The sequence below is a fragment of the Panthera uncia genome (assembly GCF_023721935.1).
Source record: "Panthera uncia isolate 11264 chromosome B2 unlocalized genomic scaffold, Puncia_PCG_1.0 HiC_scaffold_24, whole genome shotgun sequence".
Taxonomy (NCBI): domain Eukaryota; kingdom Metazoa; phylum Chordata; class Mammalia; order Carnivora; family Felidae; genus Panthera; species Panthera uncia.
In genome coordinates, this window is record NW_026057580.1 from 23,503,414 (window position 1) to 23,526,864 (window position 23,451).

Consider the following 23,451-nt stretch of genomic DNA (forward strand, 5'->3'; position numbering starts at 1 on the left):
CACCTTCGGTGTGCAGTTGAAGGAAAGAAAATTAGATTCAAATGTACAGTGGCTTAAAAATATATATATATATGTATGTATGTATTACATATATATGTATAAATGTATAAATTGTGTGTGTGTATACACACACACACACATGCATATATGAAAAGAAAACTTTGTGTTCTTTTTCAGGATTTAAGTGAAGTCCTTTCCAACAAAAGTTTGAAGGACAAGACCAACTTGACAAAGAATACAAAATTGTAAAAAGAGTGGGATATACAGAGAGAATATGTCTGCTGGCTAATAGGAGAGACTGTCAAAGGTAGTGTTGGTTTTCATACACATTCTGATACCTAAAATCCCAACCCGGTTCTGGCAAAAGCCAGAACCAAACTGGATACACTAATAATTAAGGTAACCAACTGCATTTTCAGCTTTTGAAAAGTTTTCTAGGTTGCTCATGTTGAGAAACATATGAACACAATATTTGGACTTCATTAAGCATTGAGCACATAACAACGTTATTAAGCTGTGGAGCATTGGTTCCTTAAAATATCTAATTTTACAAGTGATTCAGCAGAAATCCAGAGGTGACAACTTGCTTCAAGTCACATGACTTGATTATGTTAACCTATCCTAATGTCATTTAGATAATAATTTTAAAAACTGGAATATAGTATGTTTCAGTGGCTATTTTTTAAAAAGGTATTATAAACCAAATTAGAAGTTTTCTAAAGATCTACCACAAAGTTTCAGCCTCATCTTTGCCCTGTTTAATACAGCTTTGTTTTTTTGGTCCCACTCTAGAATTCATAGCAACTGATAAGGCATAGTTCACAAACATATTAGTTGACAAAATAGGCAGGGATAAAGTAACACACAGGTAAGTAACCTACAGCTGATGGGCTGACTCCAGCCTAATGCAGGCTTTTGTAAATAAAGTTTTGCCAGAAACAGGCACATCCCTGCTTGTCCACTGCTGCTTTTGTATTACAAGAGCAGAGTTGAGTAGTTGCAACAGCAACTATATGGCCCTCAAAGATTCAAATATTTACCATCTGGCCATTTGCAGAACACCTGAGCTAACATACTACATGAGGAGAATTTGAAGTGTTTCACTGAAGAGATTATATTTAAAAGGTAGGATTTTAACACTTCGAATCTATTTTTAACAAAATAATTGCACAAGTACAAGATGAGAGGAAACGAACTTCTTAGTAATTCATGTCAAAATAAAGTGATTCTGGAAACAGCCACTTGCCTTCCCAGCCATATCAGCAGAATCTACTCAAATGGCTGATAACACAAAGTATTGTTATAAAACCTTTTATGGAAGTTCCAGTAGATTTAATTGACCTCCTGCTCAGTGTGAGCCAACAATGTGAAGTGGCTGATGAAATCTTAGGTTGAATTCTTAAGAATTACAGCATCCAGAACACCCTGGGGGATCCATCGTATCCCAGTTACTTAAGAAATATACAACTACCCAGCATCTTCTTAGAAAATGACTTTGAGAAATTATGGAGAATCTCCACTTGGCAGGCCCAGTCACTCAAGGGTTTTACACCAACTCTGTGCACACTTACTACTACTAGGACTCCTCACTCCAAAGATTCACGAGGGTCTACCATTGGTGAAAGGGCAGATACTTTTCCCATGATGTTTTATCCTATTTCTTTCTCTAAGTAATTTAGAAATTAAAAGTAGAATAGATTAGGTTGTCTACTCATCTACTCATTCTGCATGCCAGGGTCTATTTCCATGCAACATTGTCTAGTTAGAGGGTCAATGCTTCTAAAACAGCAATTCCATCATTTCCTTTGGAAGGTTGTCCTACATTCTCTAATCATTAAATAGTTGAGAATAGTCTGAGTCTAGCCAGAATGTACTTGATTTGACCCTTCTAGTAAACCAAGAAAAAAAAATAGTTCTCTTAGCACAGGATTCTATACATCTAGAAAATGGTCAAGGCATGGTATTTGGAGTTGCAATTCTATCTTGAAAATAACCTAACCTGACATCCTGAATACGTATGTCAGGTTTGGCTGACATTTTTTAAAAAATGAAAGTAAAGATAATACACTATTTTACCCACAGTCCTGAAGGAGAGAATGCCTAATAAAACCCACTAAAAGACATTTTACAATAAAAACTCCGTATACATCCTACTAAATAAAAATATCAAGAAGAGGACTCAGAAATTGGCAAAAGTCATCCTCAATCAAAACCACTAATCCTCTATATTGGTGAGGTTTGACATGAAACTCCATAGAACTCCACATAATCCTCAGTGCCTGTGAGATGACAATAAAGGAGAAGAGGGTCAAGTAGTGAGAGATTCTGGACTTTTTCCAGCTTAAACAAGACCTGCATTACATTAGCCTACTTTATACAATTCATTTTGTCTAAGGTTTCATTCTTACAAATGACTGTTCATAGAATTAAAACCACACTTAAAATCAGTATAATTGAAAGTTTTGCTGAGGCACACAAATGGTAATTTTGCACAAGTGTTCTGTCTTATTAATTTCATTTTATTTACCTTAGATCCTGGTGTTCCAGGCTGACCCGGTGAGCCATCACGTCCCATCATACCCTATATTTTTAAGTGGAAATTTCAAGAGTTTTATTTCCTTCAATAAAGTATAATAAAAAATCTAACTATGCAAGATAGCCTGAAGGCCAGCAAAGACCTCTTAACGTGGTTAATCAAATAACCTACAAATAGCAAAAATTTCTGGAGAGCTAGTAAAAGACAAATGTAAAGGAAAGTTCATTTTTTTCTACATTCTTACTTTCTTCCTTATGTCATGATGACTAAGAATTAGGTTTCTTGGGGAGCCTGGGTGGCTCATTTGGTTAAGTATTCAACTTCGGCTCAGGTCATCATCTCAGGGTTCCTGGGTTGGAGCCCCGCGTTGAGCTCTGTGCTGACAGCTCAGAACCTGGAGCCTGCTTCAGATTCTGTGTCCCTCTCTCTCTCTGCTCCTCCCCCACTCATGCTGTTTCTCTCTCAAAAATAAATAAATTTAAAAGTAATTAAGAATTAGGTTTCTTTATAGATGTTATCCTGATCAACTTTACTTCCAATTTCTATTTTCTTAAATGATATTCTGAAAGAGTGACAATCTAATAAATTCTCTGAATATAACAATCTCTCTTCAAGTTACAAAAGAGTCATATTTTTAACTAGCCATATGACTCAAAATAAAACAACAATAACTAGCAACAAGGAACTGATTTAATTTGGAGTCTACTTTATTTTTTAAGTGTTTATTTAGAGAGAGAGAAAACACAAGTAATGAAGGGGCAGGGGGAGAGAGAGAGAGAGAGAGAGAGAGAGAGAGAATATATGAGAATGAATCCCAAGCAGGCTCCATGCTTAGTGTGGAGCCTGACACAGGGCTCGATCTCACAACCATGAGACCATGACCTAAGCCAAAATCAAGAGTTGAGATGCTTAACCAGCTGAGCCACCCAGGCACCTCTGGATTCTACCTTAAATGCCAAAACAAACATTAAAAGACATTGCTTTCTCTTAAATATAGCCAAGGAAATGTGATGAGCAAAAAATATTCAATTAATATCATCAGGAAACATAATCTCAGTATGGTCATATTGAAAATACCATGTCATCACTATTATGCTTTGCTATCAATTTAGTATATTATTTCACCTATAAAATGTAAAATACACTAATTCATAGCATAGGGTGCAAAATATTAGAAATGGCACATAATAACTATATTTCATATATCCTGATAATAATGACATTAACCTACAGGAATCCCTGGAGCTCCTTTTTTTCCTAGTGGTCCTTGAGGCCCAATTTCTCCCTAAAAATCAAATACAGATCAAATTTAAAATTGAAAATTATCAGTTCATTTCAATGAATTTCCTACCAAAGCATTATAGAATAAAAATTCAATACCAATCAGCTCAACTGCTTCCCCTTTCTCTACTGTAAACAGAAGCAACAGAGTGTAAAAAACATGGTACATGGTATCTTAAAGATCTGAGCCAAGGGTCTATGGAATCACTAAGTCAAATATTTTTATTAGAAAATCAGGAGTGATACTGTCATTGTTTGAAAGGAAGATCTGGAAGTTCACACAGAGTTGGTGAGGAGAGACAAGAGGGACAAGAGGGAGAGACAAGAGATCAATCTATTTATCATAGATTAAGAAGTATAACAGTTAACATAAATTAATAAAAAAATAGGATAGAGAATAATAGCATTTTTACTTCAATTTCTCAGATTTCTATACCCTACAAGCTAACTAGGTACTCCAAGGGAGTCTGAATCTTGAACATAAAAAAACAACAAACAACAACAAAAAAACAACAACCAACTCTGGAAAGAACATCTTCTGTGAGGGAGTTCTGGTCTTTCAAGAAATGGGTGAAGTCTTCAAAGATCCCTTATTTTAATTAAATACACTCTGAGTTGGGGCTATGATTAAAAGGATTCGGAACAATGCAGAAATCTTGCCAGAGGTCAAGATGCAGAAGCCAAGAAAAGGCCAGAGGCATCTAGAATGCATGTTCAGCTCTTGGGAAACTGAATGGTGGGCTAACAGTGGGAAGAGGGCAGGAATCTTTAATACCTATGATGACCCAGGACTCTAAAAGAGGGCTGACATGGTACCCATGGCAACCAACAGGAGGCAGCTCTCCATGCCCCAATTAGGCTGACAGAACCCATGCCAATTAACATGAAGCAATGAGCTCATATTTAACAAGAAAGAGGAAGCAGCAAGCCACAAGACTGAGAGTTAACAGAAATAACAAAGGGCATTTGGTGGAATTGTTAAAACAGAATTAAGAACAATACATGAGATCTTTACTAATTAAATAATGGAATCATGAAAGACTATTAGGACTGCAAATGAAACAAGAGGCTATCAAGAATAAAAAGATGTTATTAAAAATTTAAACTTTTAGAAAAGTATTTTTTTAATCAACTGCTTAAATAACAGATTAGACACAGTAAAGGAAGAATAATTGGGCAACATATCAAAAAAATTTAACCAGAATGTAAGAAGCAAAGATATAAAAATAAGATACTCTTTAGAAACATGGATGGCAATATGAGAAGGAATAAAATTTCTCTAACTGTAATTCCAGAAGGAAGGAATAAAATTGGAAGAATTGTAATTTGGAGATAATGGATGATGTTTTCCAGAGTTAATGGAAACAATACCACACAGCCAGGATCAAACTGAATTCTCCCCAGGACGACTAAAGAGGCTGTGTATCTAGATATACTGTAATGAGTTTTAGACCAAAAAAACAAAAAAAGCAAATAAAATACCTTAAAAGAATCCCAAATAAAGGGACATATCACTTACAAAAGAACAATACTTAGAATGAGAGCAGATGTTTCATAGTTAATAATGGCAGTCAGGAGACAATGGAAGAAAATCCTCAACATGTTAAGTGAAAATAATCATCAACTCTGAGTTGTATACCCTACAAAATTATCTCTCAAAAGCAAGAGTAAAATAAACATATTTAGAATTAGATAAATCTGAAAGTTTGTTACCAAGATATCTGTACTCAAAGAAATGCTAAAGAAATAGTTCAGAAAATAGGAAAATTATCCCAAAAGGCTGGTCTAAGAGCACAAGATAGAAAAGTAACCAAGTAAAACAGAAAGCATATGTATAAATCCAAATTAATATTATCCATATAGAACAAAACAAAAACTAATTATAAGGACAAATAATACTTTCTGAAATTATATCATATTTCAACAATTAACTATTGCCACTAATGTGGTAAAAATGCATTCTATGTGAAGATATCAACACTTTGTACTTTTAATAAACAGATCTAGGCCTAAATCTTTCAACTTTCATTAATACTCACCTTTTGTCCCATTAATCCTTGATTTCCAGGAAATCCAGGTAGTCCCTAAAAAGTAATAAAGTAGAATCTTAATTAAAAAACAAAACTATATATATATATATAGAGAGAGAGAGAGAGAGAAAGAGATTGATTGATTGAGAGAGAGACTGTATCATTAAAGAAGAATAAGTCCTAATCAGATTTTTAACTTGTAAATAATGCATAATTTCAAACCTGTATCATCCACTTACACTATAACACTGCTACTGATAATAATCCAATTTTGGAAAAAAGAGTATTTATGAAATTCATTATTATATGAACATCCACTGGTATTTAAAGTTTTAAATAAAGGCTTTCAGAAAGAAAAGCTTATGAGGGTATTAATTAACTTGATTTTTCTTTGAGACCAACATAAGTGATAAAATAAGAAGGATATTTCATTTGAACATATTCCTATATTATTTAAAATGAATAATGCAAGAAAAACTATCACATCATAGGAGTTCAGATTCAGTACAACAGTTCCAAAGGCGCCCACTGTCTCACAACCATAATTAAAAACTAACAAGACTAACCAATATCCTCCAAATTGAGCCTTGAAACACCCAGGAACCTAATTTCTTGTATGAAATACATCAATCTTTGTCCTAATGATTTCCTTACTGACACAATCATGAAGAATATGCAGATCACATTTGAGAAAGAAATACAAAGAGCTCTTTCACATGTACAATCCACATGTATAAGTTCTAGCAATTTTCAGAGAATATTAATGATCATTGTATACATTTGAAAATAACAGCACATTTGTTAACGGGAAAGCAATTCTACAGTCAATGAATTTACCAAAATAATCTTTCACCACCCAAAGCAAACAGTGATGGTACTAATCAATTTTCATTTTTATTCATTTCTCTTAGCTCCTTTCTTAATGACACTGCAGTTGAAATAAGTAACATTTGTATGTATATATCTATGTAGACAGACTCCGGCAGGAAAAGGAACTTGAAAGACCAGGAAATTGGGCCCCATCGGTATTTCTTTGAAAGCCCTCTGCATCATCAGGTCTTTCGAAGAACAGCAGTACTCCTCAGAAAAGCAAGGCAGGTGGTGGAGAGGCCACTGTCAATGAGATCAAGTTATCTTCTATTCCAGGGAGAATCGGCCATTTACTTGATTTTCACATCTTGATTTTATTAGCACAATACTGGTCAATGTGTTAGCCACAATTATAGTGCAAGACATATGCATACAGTTTTAGTTTTAAAATCTGAACTTGAATCATAAATTGGAATTCAATTTGATTCTATTTGGTTCCATTTATTTTGCCACAGCACCATACCCTTTGCAGAGAAAAGATGTATCTGAGCAATGACCATCAACCAAGGGCTTGTAGTCTAGTTGAAAACACAAACCTTTAAAAACATACTAACTAGAAAATAACATAAAACCACATACATTTTAAAGTGACGTTATAAAATATGAGCATGGTGTACCCTAAAACATAAAGTAAAATTAAAATATTTGACTTGTATGTATAAAGAACATAAAATGATATGAATTATATCCTTCCAAGGTGGGAAATACATATTCTTAATGTAATCAGTTAAGACTAATATTGTTTCAAATAAAGGCCTCCATTTCAATAGACCATAATTTGGCATGAAACCATCTGTAATCAGCTCCCATTCAAATACACATATACACAAACCCACTATAGGTTTAGACTAATTTCTGAATTTAAATAAAATCTGTAAACTCTTATCAGATACAAGATGGCCATACATTGTTCTATAATGAAAGAGGTGCAGCTGTGGCCATTCAGTGTCCTTTAGCCCCACGAATCCCTAAAGGGGTTGTGCAATTGCTCACGATACTGTCAGACCTGAGGAACTGAATATCTTGCTGCATGGTGCCCTTTATTGTTTAGTTTCATCACTATTCAAGTCTCTATGCCCTCACACAATCAATATCAGTATGAATCAGTTACAGATATCCTACCCCTACTCCTGTTTTCTGAAGCCAATTTCAGGGTCAGAAAGGCTACATCCTCACTGTGGAGGAAAATCGGAGTAACACCCAGGCACCCTGGCCTCCACCTCCCAGAAGCCTTGAGAGCCCCCACAATTCATTTTCTGGATCCGATTTGACATCTTATTCTCTAAATAATTATAATACTAAACTTGGTCTATATTTGAATAGAGCCTCAAATGTTATTTCAGCATATCAGACATTGAGGGTATTCTGGGGGGATTCCAGATCTGAAAAAAATTCTTTTTCCTATTGTCTGCTTAACATGTTAGTAAAACATTAAAATATATTTCAGACATATGAAGTCATGTATTTTATGCCCAACTATGCCAAGAAGTCTTATTTTAAAAATATCAACCAAAAATATGTAAAACTACATAATATTAAAAAAGAAAATGTAAACCTGATTTATGAAAGCAATTCTTGGCAAAACTAACATAATACCATGAGCATGCCTAGAATACAAGACTGTTGACAGACTAACCAGAACTGAAACCAATCAGAGCTATATTAGTTAATAAAATTCTCCTATATTTTATTTTCCTGGGCTTCCACTTATTGAAATTCACTAAATTTTGCCAATTTTACACTAGCAGAAATATTATTCAAAACCACTTGAAATTTAGCAGTTTGCTGATCCAAAGTACTTAGTAACAATTACTTCATACAATAAATGTTTTCCAAGCAAACTATTTTATATTTCACTTTTGGCCTGGGTGGTTCTGGATTCAGGCAACTGTGATAATGTGTAAATAAAGACAGAAACAAGCATTTTATTTGGTAAGAGTAAAGGGGCATATTTCCCCCCTTCTGTGATTTCAGTTTGGGTTTGAGCAAGAGCAGAAAGTCAACTGGAAAATCCTGCATAATGTTGTGGTGAAAAAATGTAGACATTAAAAAAATGTTCTAAAAGCTTCTCTGTAACCGTTAAACCATTGATGTATAACAAAAAAGTCATTAAGAATTGAAATACATATTTTAGAATAAAAAGTCTGGCCCTTATTTCCTAAAGACTACTTTACAAAGAAGAAATGTGTCCATGATACATTACTTGGAAAAGATAAAACATCACTTGATACTTTCTCACGTCCCATGAATGCATTTACCTTACCCCTGAAATCAGAGCATCTTGGATCCAACCTGCCTGTAAGTAATGCAATATTTTCAGTGTAGTAAAAACAAATCTAACCTGTTAATGGTGTTTTTCAGAAGTTTTTATTTATTTAGAGAGTGTGCATGCATGCACACATGAGCAGGGGAGGGGCAGACAAAGAGGGAGACAGAGAATCCCAAGAAGACTCGGAGCTGTCAGCACAGAGTCCAGTGCAGGGCTGGAACTCACAAACTGTGAGATCATGACCTGAGCTGAAATCAAGAGTCAGATGCCTAATCGACTGAGCCATCCAGGCACCCCCATTAATGGTAATTTTCAAAATTTGTAGAGTGGTAGAGATATTTAATATACAATTATCAATATATTAGAAGCATGTTATGTTTTCTATTATATCAAGAAGTGATGTGTTTGTTCCTAAAGATTCATGAAGAAAAAGCACCTATGTTTAAAGTATTGTTCTTATTAGCTACAAAAAATCACAATGATTATTATGATTATTAGTAAAAAGCATAGTGGAAGCAGTTACAAGTTTTGACAATGAAGTCAGCCAGCCCATTATCCGGTGGCTGATGGACTCCAGGCCTGTTATTTAAACTGTGGAATCTTAGTATCCCCATTTTTTATATGATGAAAGTAATGGGATCTGCATCACAGAGTTGGTACATTATATTAACTCTCACAAGTGCTCAGCTCAATGCTGCACATTAATGAATACATCTTCATGACTGTCTTTTCACAGCTCCTCCCTGACCTTTGAAAGTTGTGAAATAGATGAAGTCAATTCTCTCCCATGTCTCAAACTTTGTCCTCCTTCTCCAATGCAGGATGTTGTTGAGTTTTTGTTTTGTTTTGTTTTGTTTTGTCTTTCCACCTTTCTCTACCTTTGTTTCCAAAATCTCCCAGTATACCCATGATTGATTCCAGCAATCTAAGGCTTCCCTTGGGGGTGCCAGATGGTATTGCCCCTCTTCCATTAACTGTGCCTTTTCCTGTTTGGATAACTTTAGGACTTTTGCTTTTTAAACATTTATATGTAGTTCATCACAATTGTTTCAGAAAAAAATGTAACCAAAAGTTTCAAATATATTTTCAGCTGATCCTCATGGTTTTCAATCCTTTTATAAAATTCCACACTAACTGACAGACCACTATGAATGATGTACGAAAGATTATTCTGTGGTAAGAGAAGTCTAAAGACAAGTAACTCACAAACATAGCTGCCAAACCTAAAAGAAACCAATATATAAATACTTGCAATAAACCCGTAATAAGGAAATCACTAGCTTTACTATGTCCCTGAATACTTTAACACAGTTTTACAACTGCCTTTAATCATCAAGGGGAAAAAAGTAATCTGAGTAACATTGGATGAATTTATTCTTCCCTAGCCTACAGATCAGGACCCACATGGGACTGAACCCAAAGTATCCAAAGATAAGTCATTTCAACAGAAAAATGCTTTGGTAAATATTTCTAGGATACTCATGTTTATATACAACATAAAGTGTCACCAGTTTGACATAAAAAGTTAACAGGGATATTATCAGAAGGAAAAAGTGATCTGGGAGCCCCGTACAAAGTTGCTTAATGTTACAGGCATTTTTCTTTGACATCTAAAAGCATTTCTATGTTTTTTTAAAACGTATATTTATTTTGAGACAGAGAGAGAGAGAGAGAGAGAGAGAGAGAGAGAGAGAGCGAGCGAGAGCGCGCACACTCAAGCAAGCAGGGAATGAGAAGAGGAAGAGAGAAAGAATCCTAAGCAGATTCCATGCTGAGTACAGAGCCTAATTTAGGGCTCAATCCCATGACCGGGAGATCATGACCTGAGCTGATGGACGCTCAACTGACTGAGCCATCTGGGCACCCCTCTACATTTTTTAAAGGCCAAAAAGATATTCTAAACAACTTTGTTATTGTACAAGTATCATTTTGAGGGACAACACAAAAAAGAGACAAATGTTTAACAAATTAACATACCTAAAAACTCAGAAGAGAAGGGGGAAAGGTTTCATAGACTCAGGGACGGTCTCTGCACTACCCACATCATGGGAAGGTTACATAACCACCCTGAACCCAGGAATCCAGAAAAATAACCTGTCCCTTTACATTATTAGCAAGTGATATCATGCACGTAAAATATATTAGTGAGTTAAAATGAATGTATGCATATAGACACATTCAATTCCATTTGAAAGTAGTTCCAAAACTTTTTTCTGCTTTAGAATTTATGATCCTCTGAGAACCTAAAAAATATAGACCATATTTTTTGGTACATGGAGCTTCACCGTATAACTCAAAGTGTGATGAATTTCTCAGTAAGGAAAAAAAAGAAAATGAATTTTTCAAAGACCTTTACAGTCAACTCAGTTGCTTAGAATTTATACACTTTTTAGAGAAACTGAATTACTCTTTAAAATTTTCCATATGATAGAAGTCACCAAAAAAAATTTTTAACATCAAAGGTGAAACTAGTTTGATGATGAAATCAAATGAATTTTTAACCTTAATAAAATAAAAACCAATTATATGAAAATTACATCTAATTAGTTGTCCATGTATCTTTTATTTATAACCTATTTTTTAAACATGCATATATTGTTACACCAAATCATATTGTGCAACTCAGCCCACTGTGAATTTTGCTCTGCTTATAAAATGTATGTCCCTATTTTCCTATTGAAAAAGGAGATAGTACACTAAAAAGCATTCACTGAAAGGAAAAAACTTAAAGGAAATGATGTTTTCTATTGACTCATGACAAATTACACACATTTAGTGGCTTAAAAGAACATCAACATATTCTCTTAAGGTTCTGTAGGCCATAAGTAATGCATGGGTCTCACTGGGCTAAATTCAAGGATTTGTCAAGGCTGCACTCCTTTCTGGAATCTGTAGTAAAAAAAAAAAAAATCATTTCCTGCTCATTCAGGTTACTGGCACAATTCAATTCCCTGTAGTTCAGGGGGATGGGGGAAACAAACAAAGTGTTCTGTTTTCTTGCTAACTATAAACTAAAGACCATTCCCAGCTTCTAGAAGTTACCACAATCCTTGGATCATGGTCCCCTTCCTCCATCTTCAACAGCAGCAACTGGCTGGTCAAGTCCTTCTGGAGTTGAATCTTTTTGACCCGTTTCTCAAGCATCTTCTTCCACTTCTAATTATTTGGGATTAGACTGAGCCCACTCAGATAATCCAGGATAATATCTCCATCTCAAGGTCAATGAACTTAAATCACAACTGCAAAGTCCCTTTACAATGTGAGGTAAATGTCCTGGAAACTAGGACGCAGATATCTCTCAGGAGGAGGAAGAGAGTCATTATTTTGCCTACCACAGAAATATTACCTAAAATCCAAGGACCAGATAGTTTCTAATTTATTTAAATGTCTCCAGGGTCCTGAAGATGGAGATCATTGAAGTTCAAATTATGAGGCCACCATACCCTAATAACAAATCCAGTCAAGAATAATACCTAAAAAAGAAACCTCCAAGCTCATCTAATTTAATACAAACACAAATGGATTTACTATAATGTTAGTAAATCAAATATAGCAGTGCATTAGAAAAGCAGAGAATTAACAGGGCTTGTTTCAGGATGGAATGAATGTTCAACATTAAGAACTATACCCATATGATACATTCACATAAGTTATTAATAGTTTAAAGGAAGAACAATACAAAAATCATCTAAAAAGTACTGAAAGTGAATTTTATACAATTTATCACACATTACTAAAAATTCTTAAGAACCTAAGACTAGAACTTGGTAAACCTAAATCTGAATCCATTGGAAATCGATTGCAAACATCATACTTGGTGACACACTAGACATTTCTGCTTAAAATCAGTAATAAAGGCATAAGCTATATTTAGAAGTAGCGATTCCACTTACAGGAATGCATCCTTCCCCAAAATATTGCATAGTATATGGGAATATATATAACATCAATAGGAGAAGTTAGATGAAATACATCATCCATGCTATAAACGAGATAGACTTTATATTCTCTAATATCCAGATATGGCAAAACATTTATAATACTGTGAAGTAAAATAAAATTTCAAAAGACATGACTTTTTATCTTAAAAATGTGTATGTGTTCTGTTTATGTATTTGTATACACAAGTTTGGAAAGAATCTTAATAAATGAATAACGATTGTTATCTCTGGGCATGGGGATGGGATTTGGGTAAATGAAGGCAGATTTTGAAATTTACAACACAACTTCTATATTTTTTTGCCTATTTCAGAGAAGTTAAAGTATATAAAAATGAATAATACATAAATATAAATAAAATAAAATGTACAATAAATAGAGGCATCTAGGTGGCTCAGTCAGTTAAGCATCCAACTCTTGATTTCAGCTCAGGTCATGATCTCATGGTTAGTGAGATTGAGCCCCACAATGGGCTCTGCACAGACAGCTCAGAGCCTGCTTGGGATTCTCGCTCTCCTCTCTCTGCCCCTCCTCCTGCTGATACTCTCTAACATTTTTTGAAATGTACAATAAGTAATAAAAGTTTGCCCACAGTTTTACATTGCAAAACTTTCTCAGAAAAAAATATATTTCCCCTCACATTTAAGTCATTCAATAAACGACTGCTAAATATTTATTTTTCAAAATAAAAAAGTAAAGATTCTAATGGTTGTGGCTATTGGGCTAAACACACACACACACACACACACACACACACACACACACACACCCATAGGGGTGCCTGGGTGGTTGAGTCATTTGGGTATCTGACTCTTGATTTCAGCTTAGGACCCAGCCCCACATTGGGCTCTGTCTTGACAGCATGGAGCCTTCTTGAGGTTCTTTCTCCTCTCTCTCTCTACCCCTACCCCATGTACTCTCTCTCTCTACCTCTCAATATAAATAATTTAAAAAAAAACTAAAATAACAAGAAGTACAGTGCAACCTCAGAGATTGACTCACTGCTGTGACCTGAGAGGGTAACATGTTAGCTTAGTTTCACACCTTGGTAGGTTATTTTCACAGAATACTTTTCACACATTGCTAAAGACATACTGTTAGACAAAGGCCTCAGTCTTCCCATCTAGGGAAGAATAATAAATACTGTGTTTAAGAAGCAACTTCCTTGAAAAAAAATACAGGAATTTGGCATTTCTTCCTCACCATTTCTTCCATTTCTCTGTAACAGAAGTAACAGAAGTTTTCTAAATAAAAATGGTAACACATCAGGTCTAAAAATTGTTTTTTTAAAGACTATAAACATCTTCAAAGCAAATATCTAGGATAACTAATAACCCAAAAGTTTCATTCAAGTTATAACAAAATAAATTTAAGTGACCAAATTCCTATCTTTGTGAGGATTTATCTATCTTCATATAAATAACTTTAGTCTTATTCAATTGCATGCAGATTTCTATTTTCCAAGACAGATTTGCTTCTGAAGTTTTGTCAAAAAGTTATAAATGATTTTAAATACACCAAGAATACTGAATCCATTTGGAAATATAATTTCATATTATTATTCATGGCAATATTGAAATTTATTTAGTCAGAGAAAGATATTAAAGCACATAGAACCTTAAAAAATAATGAGGTAAATAATAAGATAATAATTCCATTTTCATTTACTAGGTCACTAAAATTAATTTTTCTCCTGGAGTAGGTAACTTTGTCTTTCTACTACCTGCATATTTCTCTATTTTGATTAACCTGTATCATAGTCTTTAATATCACTAGTTTTTTTTTTTTTTTATCAGACACACATAAGATAGCCATTAAAAATGCAGTTTCCTTGGTTTCAGTTCCTAATTCTGATACATTAGGACTGGAATGGGCCAAGAAATGGAACTTTAATAACCATCTCTGGAGATTCTGATTAAGGTACTCTGGATCAGAGCTGGAGAAACACTGCTCTACGTGTACTGAAAAAAAAAAAAAAAAAAGACTCTTGAACGTTATTTGCATTGGAGTGTTAAGCTAGAATAGTCATCAAAGAGTTTTTTTTATTTATGATTATCTACCAATTAAATTTTCTTATAATCCATGTTATGTCTCTCTGGTCAAAAACAACTATAGATCATTTCCCCACCAATTTTTAACCCTTTATCAAAATTCTTAATACTCAGCCTTTCATGATTAACTTCATTTGCCTTTAATGGCATTTAAGAGTCTTAACCTACCACAGGCTTTTCATATAAACTTTTGTACAATATGTTTATTGAGTAAATTTTCTATTTCTCCTAACTGGAGAACAATTGTTCCATCTAAAGCCACCGGATACAGTATTGTACATTCTGTGATTGCTAGCAAATATTAACACCTGACTCCACATCTCAATAAGAATCTGCAACAATTCAGGGCAACTAGGTGGCTCAGTTGGTTAAGTGTCTGACTCTGGCTCAGGTCATGATATCACGGTTCATGAGTTTGAGCCCCACCATCAGGTTCTGTGCTGACAGCTCAGAGCCTGAAGCCTGCTTAAGATTCTGTCTCTCTTATTCTCTTTCTCTGCCCCTCTCCCACTTGTGCTCTGTCTCTCTCTCTCTCAAAAATAAACACTAAAAATTAAAAAAAAAAAAGAATCTGCAACAATTCTAAAGTTCTCTAATGGTGGTTTCCCATTTTGTGTGATTAGTCATCTCATTCTTAAAATCCATTGTTCAGAAGTTCTCCATATTCCACCTAAATCCATCAGTTAAGTGCACTCTTTTTATGTAGCCAGCAGAAAGAAAATTCTATCACAACAAAGAAATTATTCATTGTTTTTAAAACTGATAGATCATAAAACTCTTTAGCCCTGATTTTAGTATTAGTTTATCAAATCAGTCTTTATACTTCACCCGCAAGAGATCTTCACTGAAAAATCCTAGTCCCTATGTTCTAATAAAACTATTAAAAGAAATTAATATTCCAATATTATTTGATAATTTCCATTGGATTGAACCATTAGGGTAGTACATGACTTCTAGAATATATTCATAAATACTAGTCTACTCATGATTCATACACTCTTTTGTTAAAACATACCTTGGGTTTTTCCCCTACAACCCCTGAATTATCTATCTATGCCAAAAGCATTTCAAAGCCACACATTTTTAAGGAACCAAAATTAAAACAGCAAAGCAGCTATGGCTTAACTAAGCATACATTTCAAACAATAGAACACCTCAGTATTCAAAATTATAGAAATCATTTTTATAAACCATCTAAGTACCTAGAACTATTGGCAATCAATTACTTATTAGGAGCTTACCTCATCATCAAAAATAAAAATGCACATTGGTATAAACAAGTATTTTTAAGTGCTCTTTCTCAGATATTCCCCATATGTATTTTACACACCCTAACATACTGAGAATATAAATGATTTTCTGATGTTCTCAGGGACATCAAACATTTGTCTAGTGCTCAATGTGGTAACCACACTCAAGCATTTTGAAAATATTTCTTAAAATATAAAAACAAGAGCTGTTTAGAATGAAATAATCTAGTTACCAAAGTGTGCACTCCACATCACATCAACAATGTATTAGTTTCCACACTTGTGAAAATAGAACGAATGGAAAACATTCTCATTTCGTCTGCTAAAATAGCCACTAATATGGATCATGAATCCAGTATTAAAATATATATGCCTTGTCTTAAACAACATTGTTAATTCTGTAGTTTCATGCTTTGAAAATGGAGAATGTATTTGGACTAATTCAAAAGTATCGTATGATACCTTATAACAAGATTAAAAGTATACAAAACCACCCCAGCCCCTGTATGACTAAAGAACATAATTTTAAAGTCAAAGTCTTGAAAGCTTTGAAACCTAGACTAAATATCCTGTACATATGGTGATGTAAGCTTCCTGTCACCCATTCTCCAGAGGTGGATGTAATCAATCCCCATGTCAGTGAGAAGTGAGCCTATGTAAGCAACATGAAGATTCTATTTACCCATATTATATGTTAACCATTCTAAGAACTAATCACACGTCATTTCCTAGGTTCAATTACATTCAACGCTCTTGTCATTTCAGAAATCGATAAAGCCTTTTTGAATTATAAGGAAACAAATAAACAAGGGAAAGACTGAAATAAATCCATTTTAATGCTGATCAATAATTTTACAATGAACATATTTAAAAGATTTCTTCAGAACAGAAAAATGAGCAGTACCATAAACACAGAGCCCCCAAATTTAAAATCCATAAAGTCACTTTATTAAAGTTGTTTGATGGTGGTCTGGTTTACTCTGCCAGTGGAATCATTTATAATGGAAAGAATTAAGTGAATCATTTGTTAAATCTAGTGGGATTTTATTAACTAATTTATACAGATAATGGGCCATTTGTTTTTTATGTTTAAAGAAACAGATACAATATTTTCATAGTCACTACAAAGCCAAAGGCCTTATTCTGGGAAACCAAAAAATTGCAGATATCACCGAACAAAGTTAATCACTCCTGCAGATAAATCAGACTTATACATTATTTAATTTAGATAAAACCAACTTCAAAATTCATTCTAAGGGTTTACTCTCAATCAGGTTTTAAAACATAACCCACCCTGGAATCAGCAGGGGATTATTACAATAATAAATACAATTCAATTTTTCGAATATTCTAAGTTGTTAAATGCGAGCTGCCTTGATACTAAGAAATGCCACGTGAAATTCTCAGGAAACATCGGGTTAAGCTTGTTTCATTCAACACATAACAAGGATGTGTCCTTCCTGGTGCCTGAAAGAAGAGTGGGAAAAAGATGTTACAAATCTCTACAGAATATTTTAAAAAGCTTGTTACTCAAATGCCAATCAAATAGGAACAAAAACAGAACTTGGGTTTTTCTCTTCCTAATAATTTCTTCCTTCTCAATATAAATTAAAAAATACAGTCAAGTAGGTAAATAAGGATACCTCCACATTGCTAATATAATAAAGTGAATTATTCCACATGGGAAACCACCATAGCCTTTTGACATTAACTTTCTCCCAAGAAGTTTATGGATGTCTTTGGCTTATAAGCAGAAAAATGACAAGTCAAATCACCACACCAGAGAAAAGGCAATTAAACAAAACACCTACTCGTCTCTCAAGTACATGATGACTTGGACCAGTTCAGCAGCTAACATTACACCATACACACAAACACAAATTGGGGGTTTAGAAATTTTCTAAAGACATGAGGAAAGGAAACAGAAACCTCTATGAGCCAATGTCCTTGAATATATAGTACAGGGAACACTACATCTTCATTCTTAGAAAAATGATACAGCGAACATTCCCAGAATAAAAAAGGCTTAACACATCCTTATTTTAGAAACGTGTGCTCACCTCCATAGCTCCAGAAAAAGTGCCATCCTTTCTCTCATCCTCATGGAGCTCCAGGAATCTTGGCTCAAAGAGTGGAGTCCAGGCCCTGCTTACACATCTTCGCCATGAGCCACAAGGGGCTGGCTGATCAGGAGAGAAGTAGCGAGCAAACGCCTCAGACCGTCTGAGGAAAAATGTTACCCTAAATACACGTCATCAGGATGGAGCAGCAGGACAAGAACAGCTATGACAAAGAAGCAGTGGAAATGTTGACACCACAGATAATTTGGCCAGCAACAATGGGCCATGGGAAAGTAGCTGGTCAACATGATGATTTGCCCTAAAAGTTCATTTGGTCAAATATGGATGTTTCCAGTTTTTGTTTTTCAACTAATTGAATTTGGTGTGTCGGTGCCCTGTCATCCCATCCACTTAACTGCCCAAGATAAAACCGGAGTGATTTGTGAAAACACATGAGGATTCCTTGGAGCAATCTGATTGTTCTCTATTCCTCGGCACAAAAATGAAAATGTCATCTGACAAGCTTAACATATTTTAAAAACAGAACAGAAAGGAAACACTGTAAGCCACTCACAATCCAGACCTCAATTTTTTTTATAATGTATTACAAAAACAATGGCATGCTCAGGGGAGAAAATAAAATACAGATAAATAAATGGAACATAACAGACATCAAAAACCAACCTGGGGAAAAAATAAGCCAGGTAACCAAAACAGGATTAAACTGTATGTTTACCGTGCAGATTATTTTTTACACATACACATTCATATAGTATCAATTTTTCTAAACTATGTTTAAATCCATATACATTTTACACAGTTTATATATATAACACATTAAGTATCAGACATTTAAACTGTTCCAACCGTGCAAGACCTATAGGCCAAAAGTTACCAAATCGAATGACACAAAAATAGAAAAATGAGAAGTTGATGCATTAAGGTTTTAAAAACACTTGACAGTTTAGCAAAATTTCTAAATCAGAAGATATCTGTGGCTGGGGAGCCTTGCTTTTAACCAAACTGTCACTGAAACTTGTTTACCTATGTGCTTTAATCCCAAATGGTTTTAATTGATACATGTGCTACTACGAAGTGTGTGATAGGTATCAGTATGTGCTCACACGCCTTTTGACACGGGTCCACTCCACAAATGATTTGATAACAAGCCCCCGTGTACTACTGCCCTGTGGCTGCTGTAAAAAAAAGTCACCACAAACTTGGTCATTTGAAACAAAAGAATTTTATTCCCTCCCACTTCTGGAGGCCAGAAGTCTGAAGTCCAGAGCTTAACAGGGTTGTGTTCCCCCCAGAAGCTCTAGTGGAGAATCCATTCTTCATCTCTTCCAACTTCTGGTAACTGTCAGCATTCCTTGACTTGTAGCTGTATCACTCCCACTTCAGCCACCACGTTCTCACCTCTGCCTCTGACTTTAATTCTGCTCTCAGCACCTTTGAACTTGTATCAGCTACCCCTCAGACAATCCAGGATTGTTTCTCTATCACCATATCCTAGTTTAATCACATCTGCAAAGGCCCTTCATTCAAGTAAGATAACATTTACCGGTTTCAGGCATTAGAGGGTCTGATTATCTTGGGGGGGGGGGGGCATTTTCAACCTAGTACACCCTAGTTATTCACAAAATCCGCCTATAATTTCCTTGAATCTGACCCACTATCTCTTATTGGAATTGTATTAGCCTCCATTTGTACATGTCTATTCTTTTCTCATTACCCAAAGCACAGGACACCATTTAAATGTCTTTGTTATTATCCAGCAAGTCCCATGTGAAAATATCGTACGATCATCTCCCTCAGTACAAACTTATTCTCCCTGCTCTCTTTTCTATTTATTGCTTGGTCTCCCTGTGCTATCATCCATGCAGTAGAACTTTGAGAGTCATCCTTTTTCATCATTAAGTAACACATGCAATTGGTCCTTGAACCCTGCTGGTCCACCTTTCAGTTCATTTCAAACCAGTCCCACCCCACTCCCTCCTCCCACTCTCAATGTTCATGCCCTAGTTGTACTGGGGCACAGCCCAGCTAGACAGCTGCAAGGCTCTGTCCTCTACCTCAGCTCACCTTTATCTATTCTCTTTTCTGCTGTCAGAATCACCTCTCTAAAACTTTCTGAATTTGGGGCACCTGGCTGGCTCAGCTGGTTCAGCGTCTGACTTTGGCTCAGGTCGTGATCTCACAGTTCGCAAGTTCAAGCCCTGCAAAGAGCTTTGTGCTGACAGCTCAGAGCCTGGAGCCTGCCTCAGATTCTGTGTGTACCTCTGTCTCACACTCTCTCTCTCTCAAAAATAAACATTAAAAAAATTTTAAACTTTCTAACTCTGATCAACTCACTTGCCTACTCAAAACCTTTGAAAAGGTCCCACTGCTGTCAGATTTAAGGGCAAACAGCACAGACATATGGGGCCCTTTGGGATTTGGCTGCCACCCACCCCCACAACCTCGTCTTCTATTTCTATCCCATCCTTTTCATGTATCCTAAGCAGCCTGAACTAGTATCAGCTTTTCATAAAGTATCATGATTTCTTTTACTTTGACACTGTGGAATATGCTACAGGTTCCTGCCTTGCCAGGCCAAACAACTAGACAACTCCTATTTATCTTCCAGGATGTGGCCAAGAGACTACCTTGTTTAGGAAATGTATCTCTATGTGCTTTAAACAAGTGAATTGTACAGTACGTGAATTATATCTCAATAATGCTATTATTAAAAAGAAAAGAAGAATGAATTGGGCCAAGTGATGATCCCAAACTCATGTAGTGTTACACACATCTTCTTCAACTTTGCAAGACCCCATGTGCCTACCTCCTTAACATTTCTACTAAACTATCTACTGGCTCGTGTGACTGTTTGAGGGCAGGGCCCTCACAAATTAATCTTCACGTTCTCCTGGAATAGTATAATGTCTGGCACAATGAATGATCAGACTATAATCCTTAAACGGAGCATTCCGTGGTTGAAACCCATTATAATATGTCCAGCAAGTGTTAGAACTGAGTATCTGGTCACCTGGGTTGAAGTTAAGTATGTATAATTTGGCACTTAGAAAGTAAATCACCTTTGGGACTAAATCACCATTAGAATTGGCCTATACTAGACTTTAAAATTCAAAAGTATGGGCATTTGAATGTAATTATACTTTAGACGATATAATCTTTTCCCACTGAAATATAGCCTTTGTCCTCAATTTGAATTCCAGGAATTAGGGTTCATATTTATCAATCTGCTTACAGGGATGAACCATGATCTGGCTGCTACAAGCTGTGTTTAATTAGCTTTAAAGCATTTTTCTAAGAGCTTCTGCCCTTCCAATTTAAGCTCCATTAATTTTTGGCTGCCACATTATAAAACAAAGTGAACATGTCCTTTTTAGCGGGGCTAAATCATTCATCATAAATACTTACAACCCACATCCACATGCAATGGAAGAATATTCATTTGTTTGCATTACCAAATATAAAAACTTTCATTTTCTCCTGTTTTCAAAGCTTTTCCACAAATGGTAAAGATCAATCTTCCCAGGATGTTACTTCTAACAACGAAGTTTTCATTAATGGCCAAAGGAAGGGAATAATTTGTAATTACATTCTTTATTGTAAAATAATACACATCACAAGAATTCTATCCAGATAACGTGGGCCAATTTTAGATGCTTAATCTATTAATTGCTTTCCTAAGAGAATATGTCTTCTGGCCTGGGAATCCTGGCTTCTTCTCCAGAGGTTTGCAGGAAAGAGAAAGAGAGGGAGAGGAGGGGTAGGGACCGTTCTTGCCTTCCCTGATCTGGTGGGACAGAACTGGAGAGAGTCCAAAGAGTTACACTTGGTAACTCCCAGTCTTCTATGTTGCTGGTTTAGAAGAGATTACATTCCAGATACTTCCACCGTCCCACTACCATGATTCCCTGCCCCAACACCTTGATTGCCTTGGAACTTTGTAATTAGCTTTTGTTTCTTTATCCCTTTACTGTCTACCTCCCCTGCGAGTCTGTATGGCTCCATGGGCAGTCCCGGTGTTTCTCTCACTAAAACCAATGCCGTATACATTCTGGGAACACAGTGAAAACAGGAAGGGAGCAAAGAAAGAAAAGGTTTAAATCCGAAGGGCCATCCATGTTGCCTGGGATGGAATTTTATCCTAGTGCAAAAGTTCTAGATGAAGGTAAATCTTGAACAAAGTGGGAGCAGGCAAGGCACAAGAAAACACAGATGGGCATCTGCTTCTGGCTGCTGTAAGGAACAGGCATCCTTGGGAGAGGAAAAGAGCCCCTGAGGGCCCCTAATTTCCTATTTATCCTATCTGGCTTAATTAACAGGATCCCAACAGTATTATTTTTAAAGTGAATATATGCCGCTCACACTGCATAATTGCTCACATTTACACTTGGTCAGTCTACCCTTTCTAACATTGTTTCTGTGGGAAGAGTCACAATTCCAAATAACTGACTCAAAGACTTAAAACACAACCAGCTCCAATTATAACCTGTTTTTCATTTCAGTTGTCTCTTATTTCCCTCTCCTATTCCATTTGAACTTTCTCTCTCTCACCTGTCTGTCTTCCCTTGTCCTGCCCGTGTTCATGTAAATGCATGCACATGTGCTCACACACGTGCATACATACACACACACACACTTTATATTGTTTGAAATAAGAACAAATAAACATACCCACTCTCATATCCAGTTACCAAGTCCTAGAATTCTTCCTTAATAATAAAAATTATGAGTCAGACATCCGGTGTTCACATTCCATTCCAATTCACACCCTGAGGCCTTATTTTGCCCATGCCCAGTCTGTCAAAATAGTTAGCAAATTGACGTCTTGATTCTAGTCTCTTCTCTTTTCAATCCATCCTGAATCTATCAGGAGCTCATAGTTGCCTCTAAAGCACTATTTTATATCACATTACTCTTGTTTTCTCATGTCACTTCCATGGCAAGTGAAAAAAGTTTACTTCCCGAATTACTTCTCTCCCAAATTGGAGTTGAGGATCTCCATATTATGATTCTATCCAACTTCCCAACTTCACTTCCTACCGCCCAGTAAGGACCTATCAGTGCAGCCTCAGGACCTCATTAAGATCAATTCATCATGGGGCACTGGGTGGCTCAGTCGGTTAAGCATCCACTCTTGGTTTCCACTA

The 23,451-nt window shown here is 35.6% G+C and overlaps 1 protein-coding gene across 4 annotated transcripts in view; it reads right to left on the minus strand.

The window, feature by feature from the left end:
• Positions 1-23,451, minus strand: part of COL21A1 (collagen type XXI alpha 1 chain) — a 170,118-nt gene that overhangs the window by 15,206 nt on the left and 131,461 nt on the right. For all 4 annotated transcript variants that reach the window (XM_049653848.1, XM_049653845.1, XM_049653846.1 and 1 more), the window contains exons 17-19: positions 5,857-5,901; positions 3,768-3,821; positions 2,528-2,581 (exon numbers count right to left, since the gene is read on the minus strand). In XM_049653848.1, the coding sequence (XP_049509805.1) occupies positions 2,528-2,581; positions 3,768-3,821; positions 5,857-5,901 (153 nt within the window). The remainder of the gene's footprint in view (positions 1-2,527; positions 2,582-3,767; positions 3,822-5,856; positions 5,902-23,451) is intronic.